This window comes from Populus nigra, chromosome 6 (genome assembly GCF_951802175.1).
Source record: "Populus nigra chromosome 6, ddPopNigr1.1, whole genome shotgun sequence".
Lineage (NCBI taxonomy): Eukaryota > Viridiplantae > Streptophyta > Magnoliopsida > Malpighiales > Salicaceae > Populus > Populus nigra.
The window spans coordinates 10,592,842-10,602,510 of NC_084857.1; the positions used below are offsets into that span (position 1 = coordinate 10,592,842).

The 9,669-nt window shown below is 35.2% G+C and overlaps 1 protein-coding gene across 1 annotated transcript; it reads right to left on the minus strand.

Moving 5' to 3' along the window:
* Positions 1–1,859: 1,859 nt before the first annotated feature.
* LOC133696479 (phytosulfokine receptor 1-like) lies at positions 1,860–5,573 on the minus strand. The gene has a single exon (XM_062118669.1). The coding sequence runs from the start codon at positions 5,250–5,252 to the stop codon at positions 2,178–2,180; it is 3,075 nt and encodes a 1,024-aa protein (XP_061974653.1). The 5' UTR covers positions 5,253–5,573; the 3' UTR covers positions 1,860–2,177.
* Positions 5,574–9,669: the final 4,096 nt, after the last annotated feature.

Sequence of the window (9,669 nt, forward strand, 5' to 3'; positions counted from 1 at the left end):
TTTGCATCAAGTGTTCTTGTTTAACATATTGAACGTAGATCCATCCCATGTCATGGCGGTTCATTTTCTTGCACGTCTGGCAACCTCTATTGGTCAAAATCATCATAGTAACTAGTGCGCCACTGGCACTGGAATTGATTGCAGGGTTCGTGCTTATCTATCAAAATTATTTAATATGACCTAAACAAACCAAAAGTTCTTTGCACCCAGTTGGGATTTGCCAGAGGTAACCGGTGAAGAAAAGAGAACTTGTAAAATATTACTAGCACTACCAATTATCTCACAGTGCAAAGGGAGCATTCTGTGGTCATATTTTGAGTGACTCCCCGAATGGGCCCTCCCTCCTTTGGCATCTGTATTGAGATTTCTGTGCAAGGCGCCATTTTCTTTCCCTTTTTTTTTCGCCTTTAATTTCCAGGCAAGATGGTGGTTGGTGAAGTAATTTCAATGTTCTACTTTTGGCCCTCCAATATTTTATTTATCTGATGCAAAGTCCCACTGCTGAACAAAAAATTGAGAGGAAAGAAAAGAATCCTGCTACGAGCCCGCCTCCCACTTGCCAGAGTTGACCGGCAACTTGATAAAACATGCATGTCCAGACCAAGCTCAAAATCAAATATTTGGTTAAGAAATGGGGAAACAGTCAAACTTTAGAAATGTTGTAAAATACCACATAAAGTCTATAAGCAGTACCTACGGACCAATAATTTGGCGTGTTCCTTTCTTTTGACTCTATGGTTTTAGGTAATTTTGGTAGCACAATGCAAATACTCTCTGCAAACTATATGACTGGCCAACCCACAATCACCAGGCATGCAAGGTTCGAAGGAGAATATTCCTGCGCTTAATGGTAGCCTAACAAGATCCGCACTCACTTTGATAATTGTACCAGTTTTTTATAATAAAAAAAAAACCCTAAATATACGTGCTATTACATAGCTGGAGAACTGCTCCCCTGCTAAACGAAGAGAAAGAAAAGGGTGGATTGCTACGAGCAGTGTGTACTGTGTAGTATCGTGATGATAACGCTTGGCAACCCACAAGAACAAACTATAGTATAAAGACAGCAAAAATTCACGAAAGGTTTACATGAGCAATTACTCTTGTTTCCTATGTGAAATGGCCAAGCTATAACAACTAACGAGGTCCCTATATTTCCATTAAACCAAGGCAGTTTTTTGGCAAAAATTCTCATGTCAAGACACCTAAAAGCCTTGTCAAGCAGCAAAGCTTTCAAAGAAAACACCAAGCCAAAAGTCAATAGCATTGAAAGGCAAAAACACGGTGACATCCGAATAAGACCACGGAGTGGCGAAGAACAAACAAGAAGAAAGCATTGTATGGACCACAAATGAATCAATAATTTCTTGACATTCACAAGGAAGCCAATGAAGCTCAACAAACTCTTAAGATTTCCCCATCGATATATTCTCGGGAGTTGGACTTTATTGTTATCAGAAAACTATAGAAATTTATTTTCCTTTTCAGTTGCTATCCATGACTGTGTTCGAACCGGTTTTTCATTAACTTTTAAAGAAAAAAAAGTCATTTCAAAATAAAATTTTTTAATATTTTTAAATTATTTTAATGAATTGATATTAAAAATAATTTTTTTTTAAATAAAATTATTTCAATACTTCCAAACAAATAAACATTTTAAAAAACAACTTAATCCTTCCTTATACTTCCAGACAGGCCTTCAGAGTATAGGCAGTTCTCTTTGCAGCTAAAACTGTCCTGGTGTCCTCTGGCGTGGTCTCTAAGGTCTCCACGTCAGGATTCAAGAAACAAAATAAAAGCTTAGCCAAATGATGTCGACCAACGCAAAATAATTTTTACCACAGGGCACAAAACAAACATGATTAACCATGATAATTTGCATGTATAAAACTTTATTTTGTGCATGTCTGAGAATTAACAATTTTCTCTACAGAGAACTAATTTCCGATGTAAAGACTTGTAACACAGCTACTTTTCCTCGCCTGATTAGATCCCTTTCTCTCCTCCGCTCTGGAGAGCAGCAAACTCTGAGAACCCAAGCCTGTGGGTACTATTTACAGCAGGATCAACTCATACAGCAAACACAACGATAATAGGTTGAAATGGACTTTCTAAATTGTATACAAGGAATATCTCTAGCTGTACAAACCAGAGTCTCCAGGTAATACGTAGGAAAGCTAGGTGTTGGTGTTGGTGTCGGTGTCGATGCTATCAAGCCAAGAAACTAGCTGCTCTGTTGAGGGCCTTAGTTTTGGGTGTTCGCTTAAGCAAAGGCATGCAATCTGGAGTGCTCGTAGCAGTTCCTTCTCATTCTGCTTGTCATAAATGAATGGATCAAACACCTCGCTTTCTCTATTTTCCTTCTTCATCTGAATCACCCAAGAGATCAAATCCTGCGATCCTTTTGGTTTGCACATATCCATAGGCCTTCTCCCAGTAAGAAGCTCCAAAATAACCACCCCAAAACTGTACACATCCCCCTTGTAGGTAGCAACTGCAGCTTGGCCGTATTCAGGGGGAATGTAGCCTAATGTCCCCACAAGATCAGTTGTGACATGGGTATCGTAAGGTAGCATGAGCCGTGCAAGACCAAAATCCGCTAAATAAGCTTTAAAATTCTTGTCTAAAAGGATATTGCTGGACTTTATATCCCGGTGAAGGATATGTGGCTCGCATGCTTGATGCAAATATGCAAGCCCCCTTGCAGCCCCTCGAGCAATTTGAAGCCTTGAATCCCAATCTAGTGAGGATGGCCCATCGATTTTTTCATGTAACCAATAATCCAAACTGCTGTTTTCCATGTAAGGGTATACCAAGAGTTTGTCATTTTTGAACATGCAATAACCTTGGAGATGCACGAGATTTGGATGCTGAGCTCTTGACAGGGCTTCTACTTCAGCACGGAATTCCCTGTCCATCTGACCGGAGTCACCAGAGAGACGTTTGATTGCAAGCTTTCTACCATCAGGGAGGGTAGCTCTGTAAACTATACCGAAACCCCCACAGCCAATGATATTTGCCTGGTCAAAATTGTTGGTGGATTTCAATAGATCCTCCAGGGAGAGATCCTTATAGTTCTCCGTACTTTGCAGCAGAACCATTAGCCTTGGATCGAGTTCTTCTGCTTCTTTATCATGTGTCAGCATCCACCTTTTCAAGATCAACCCCCGGCTGTGTGCTCTCAGCACAATTATGACAAGAAGGGAAGCTGCACCAAAAACAATGCCAACAGCCATTCCGATAATAACATATTTGTTTCTTCTTGATTTTCTGGGCGAATCAAGTGGAAGTCCGTCAGATTTTGGGCAAGGAGGGGTACCATGGTCGCCACAAAGATGATTCCCTTCGAAGCTTGAGTTTGGGAAAGTCATAAACTGACCTCCAGTAGGGATCTTCCCACGTAGTTGATTGTAGGCAACACTGAACTTGGACAGAAAGCTGAGATCTACCAAGGACCAGGGTATGACCCCTGAAAGATTGTTATGGGACAAATCCAAAGTCTCCAAGCTGGTCATCCCCGATAATTCACCAGGTATAGTTCCGGACAAAAAGTTCGACTTCAACTCAAAAATATGGAGCTTTGTCAGATTACCGAACTCCGGCCAAATTGGTCCAGTAAGGAAGTTGTCACTAAGTGCCAAAGTAGGTGGAAAGCTCCGAACCTGATTATACTGTAACCCCCTCCCACTTTCATTCCTTCTCATGAATAATGGGAAATACGGTGAAGGCTCCTCAATTGAGATACTCCTGCTGATGAGGCTTGGCAATTCAGTCAAGTTCCTTGGAATCTCACCAGTAAATGAATTGTTTGATAAGTCCAAGTAAAAGAGATTTACAAAACCACCAAACCAGGAAGGAATATTTCCACTCAAGTTGTTCCATGACAAATCCACCAACTGCAATTTTGAGCTGTTGCTCAACCATTGGGGTATAGATCCTGTGAGTCTACAATTAGCAATAACAAGAACCTTCAAGTTCTCAAAATGAAGCGTAGGATCAGCAGGCAATGCTTCACCTTGGAAATTCAAGGTGAGGACCAGAGCCGTTAAACTCTTGCACTGCTGCAGGATTCGAAGGGTAGATGAAAGATTGGTAATGCTGCAATTTGAGAGGGAAAGGTAGGAAAGGCCTTGAAAATTCTTGAAGCTTTCGGGGATTTTGCCGGTGAATTTGTTCTTGGCAAGATTAATATTCCTCAAATTCTTACAAGCAGGAAGATAAGAAGGCACATTCCCACTAAAACTATTAGTAGCTAAATCAAGAGATGACAAATTAGTCATGGCAGAACAATTCAGTTCAATAATGCCTCCAAATGAATTATTTCTCAAATTAAGCAGATTGAGAGAGGGAGAATTTGCCAAGGAGATGGGTATTCTACCAACAAAATAATTAGAATGGCCTAAGAAAAACTTTAACTTTGATAGGCTGCGAAAAACATCTGGAATGGTACCCGAAAAATTATTAGAGGAAATGTCTAGACGTTCAAGGCTAAGGAGTTTACCAATACCAGTACTCAAATTCCCCGAAAGCTTGTTATCTTGGAGACCCAAAAGCTTCAGTTTTTGCAGCTGAAAGATGTCCTCACTTATACCACCAATGAGATCATTCATTCCAAGACAGAGGTGCTCCAAGGTGGTGCAATTCCCTAGCCCGGGTGAAAGAATACCAGAGAAGTAGTTAACAGCCAAAACAAGAACCTGAATTCTTGAAGAGTTTTGGCAAATATGTGTAGGGAGCGAGCCACTTAAAGAATTTGAGGAAATGTCAAGGAATTTGATGGAGGGAAGATTGATGCTTTGTGGGATAGAGCCAGAAAAGTCATTGGAACTCAAGTCTAGAACCTCTAGTTTTGGCAAGTGAAACAATGAGAAAGGAAGTGAATCTTTGAGGAAATTGTGGGAGAGATTGAGGGTTCTAAGCTGATCCAAACTGCCTACTGATTCCACAAGTTTGCCAGTCAGTCTTTGCCTTACAAGCTCTAATTTTGTCACTCTGCCAGAATTGACAGAATCATTTACTACACCAAGTGAAGAGGAGGAGTAGCAAGTGATGCCTGACCAGTTGCAGCAATCAGAGGATGATGAATTGGTAGTACCCCAACCTTGAATTGGTGATTGTAAGCCTCTCATAAACTCCTGTAATGCGCTCAAGTCATTCTGGTTGCATGCTAGGTTCTGTGATTGCAAGACGTGAGCTTGGAACATCAAGAATCCAAGAACAAGAAACGCAACCCACAAAGCTTGGACCCCCATGTCAGTAAGAGGAGAAGAAACTTCCACAAAGCTTGAAGACAATTAGAGAGGGGGGGGGGGTATGTGATATTACTAAGAGCCAGCAAAGCCCTTCAAGGAAATGAAGATTTGTGAAGTGCCCATTTGATGTTGAAGAAGAAAGAAGAAGCAAGTTGAGAGAAAAAAGAGGGAGGGGGAAGAAGATGGGTTTGTTTGTTAGGTATTGGAAACCATTAAAGAACTCGTAGAAAAGGTGAGGAGAGCTGTCAGATAAAGAAATGGTGGGCTTTTGACCAAACAAGCACAATTGTGGGTGTCTCTCTCGCTACGTACTTGCTTCTCTTCTCTTCTGTCCAGTTGCTACATCTAAGACACAGATTTTATTATATCCAAGACAGTCTAAGAAATGTTTTGGCAAACTAGTACAAGTCCAAAAAAAATATGTCGGCAAGTAACGAGAGATTTTAGCATCCTGGCTCTAGTAAATAATTCATATGCTATATCAATTATTTCATATCAGCATACCAAAAAATCATTAATTATATCCAACTTTTTATCTGCAACAACTACTGATAATAAAAAAAAAAAATTAACTCTAAGTAGATAACTTAATTTATTAGGCTTTGAATTTATTTTTTAATAGTCACGAGTTCAAATTATATCAGAATTATTGGAAGTTTACATGGTCGTTAACTTCAGGACCTGTAGAATTAGTCGAAGTATACGCAAGCTAATCCAAACAACTACATCAATAAAAAGATGTAGTTGATATAGCAATAATTGAAAGAATCAAGCTTTCACTGAAAAAAAATTGACCTGAACAAGTGTACCTGAGGGTCAATAAAAAAATTGACCCTCAGGTACACGCAAGTTGACTTGAACAACTACGTTAATAAAAAAAAAGATAAAGAATTAATAAAAACCCTGAGGGGTAACTCAACTAGTTAAGTCTTGGGTTTTCACTGAAAGCTTACATGGTCGTTAACTTCAAGACTCGTGGAATTAGTCGAAATGCGTGCAAGTTGGTCTGGACATTCATGTTAATAAAAAATAATTAATAGAAATAATCACTTTCTTAAGGAATCAAATTAATATAATTATTTCATTTTAGTAATGATTAACATTGATGTTGATTTTAAATAAATTTATCAATTAACTTTTTTTTTCAATGCATGTTTCAAACTTAAAATATAATTAGTCTAACTTATTGCATATTGAAATATTACCTTCTTATGAAAAGATAGATCGAAATTGATTATAAAAAGCAAAAAATTAGCTATATAAGTAAATGATATTTTTTTATTTTTTATATATTATTATAAACTTGGATCGTTAGGACTTGGGAGGGAGTGAGAGAGATGGCATGAGCTTTCAGATTAGTCTCTCTCGTTAGTCAATTTTTAATTTTTTTTAATGTATAAAGAAAGTGTACGGCAAGTCATGAATAGCGTTATCCTTTTCACGTTTTATGAAGAAATCAAGCTTGAATCGATTTCATACATATTAGAAAGTATTTTATTGTATTTACGATGAAGCCATATACGGATACGGTATTCAAGATATCATATATTGGAATCTAAATACGGGTAGGATTGTACATGCTCAATAATATATTTATTTATCATAATCTATTTTAAAAATTGAGATCTGAATATAAACAATCTCATTTATCAGTTTGTTTAAAAATAAAAACTCACCTATCACTTAAAACCAACTTCCATTTATGTCTTGACAGTATTGGGTTATTGCTTAGGCTTGGATAAAAAAAAAATTAAACATGAAAAAAAAATATTTATATCATTAGAAAATTTTGGATATTTTTATTAAATTTAATATAATATTTAAAACTTAAAAAATTATAATCCAATTCTTTATTTAACCCGAGTTTTAATTTAAATTGTTTAGGATATTCCAACATAACCTTATTTGTTGGGTAGATAAAAAAAAAAGAATTACATCAAGTTTGTTATAGTTAATTTGTCAAATTTATAATATAAGTTATGAATTCCGTGTGTTGAATTATTTTTATTTTATTATATTATATGATAAAAAATAAAAATTAATTTTTAATAAATTAAATATTAAATGATAAAATTTAATAAAATATTAAAATAATTCAAGTACAATTTAAAAAAAACAACAAGAAAAAAATAATAATAATAAATCGGTTATAAAAAAGTACAAGCTAAAAAATTTTATAGATCACAAGTCCATCAACTCGAACCCGTGACCTTTCATTTAAGAAAAACACGTTAACTAAATGAGCTACAAGACAAATATATTATAAATAATTAAAAAAATATATTATCATAATTCATTATTATTTATACGAATCCTCGTGAAATTTAGTTGTTTTGATAATTTGAAAATCTAAGATTGTGAAATTTTTATTTAAAGCTAAGATGACCGGCAATAGACGGTGAGAATGAAGGCAAATTGGATGCGGCCATCTGTAGAAGTCAAAGGGTGGGCGGCGACAAGTGCACAGAGTCGTCCATACCATGCCAGGAGCCGCCATTATTATTAATTTTCAATAAACAAAACAGTTGGAAGATTGGTCTTCACTGATGGCCCTATAGATTCATCAATGTCCACTTCCGTTCCTATAGTTTAGATTTCTTAATGTTACCCTCTAATTTTTTGAAAGTTCCTATTTAGGCCTCATTTTTTTATTTCAATCTCGTCCTTTTTTTTCTGAGGTTTTAAAGTGATTTAAGGGATCATGAGATTAAAAAATAGATAAAATAGAATAAAATATAAAGAAAAGTGAGTTTTTCTAGGGGTCAGAAACAAAATTGAAACTTTTAAAACGCTATTGGGGTAATATTGAAAATTGAAACTCTTTAAATATTATAGTAGTAATATTGAAAAGTTTTAAATTATAGGAATGGAAATAGAATATCGATGAATTCACAAGAGCAAAATTGTAGTTTTATCCCCCAAAAAAAAAAAACACCAATTGAATTAAAGGATGTCAACGTAATGAAAGAGAGCATTACTTCTTCTTCTTTTTTCAATTCAACCTCTTGCTCTCTCTCTTTTTTTTTTCTCTCATTTAATCTCCTACCTTCTTTTATTTCAATCTCATCCTTCTTTTTTTTTTTATCTTCGATTTATTTTAAAAAAAATTAATAATTTCTCGGGTTATCTTTTAATAATTAAATTATTTTGGGACAACTCTTATAAAATTTAATTTTAAACCTAGACAAGACATAAAGCTTGATCGAGAGTTTTTTTTCATGTCAATTTTATCATTTTTTTTCTCGATTTCATCCTTAAACTTTTTTTACCAGTTAATTAAGTTATTTTGGACTAGAAAAATCAACTAAGTCACGTCGAGATAACTCCTACATGGTTTAATTTCAAACCTGAGTAAAACAAAAAGTCGGATTAATAGGATTTTTTTTATTATTTCCATCTTTTTTTCACTCAATTTTATCCTTTATTTTTTTTTTTAAACTGGGTGGGTTGCCTTTTAACCGACCACGTTGATTGAGTTATGTAAGGTAACTCTCACGTGGTTTAAAATTAAACTTGAGCTAGACAAAAAGTTGATTCAAAAGGTTTTTTTCTTGTCAATTTTATCTATTTTTTTCTCAATTTCATTCTCGTACTTTTTTAATAGTTGGACGGGTTGTTTTTAGATCAATCAAGTCAATTAGATCATGTTAAGAACTTTCACACAATTTAATTTTAGACTTGGATTAGGTAAGGAGTTGGTCAAGAAGTTTTAATGTGGATTCGCTAAGTCGGTTTAATAACAATTTCAAATAATTCTTCACAACTTGAACATTTTAGATTACATTAAAAAAATTAATGTGACTCAAGACATAACACAATGATGTAAACTAGAAATACTAAAATCATTTTGAAAAAAATATAATACTAAAGTTTCGATGAGGTTCGGTTTGTTTATTTTTTTCAATACCAATTCATATGATGTGGGTTTATTCACAGGATTTTTCAAACACCCCAAGATGTCTCAATTAAGAAATCAATCATATTTTTTTTTCTTTTATTTTTTACCGTTTATCCGAGTTCTTCCATCAAACAGGGGACGAGTTATTTCATTATTTCCTCGTAGTTCATGCTATCTCTTCCATCTCGCCGGCCGAATATAGTGTCAAAATGGAATTATTTTTTTTTTTTTTTAAAAGAAATCAATATGAGATGCAGTGTGAAATCTTCCTGGTTTCTTAGGATGAGAATCTTTAATTCTAACCATAAATATGCTTCGGAAGACGGGGTCGACATAGGAAGCCAATTCCAGTTCTTTCTACAAAGTCTTAGCAAGGATTAAACAAGTAGATTTAAGTTCTAACATATTGTACCGAATCATTTATGAGCCGAAAAGTTTGAGAGTGAGTTTGGTAATGACGTTTAGTAGATAACAACGGTCAGATGGGGCCCATAAGGATTGTGAGAAATTTCTATTCTT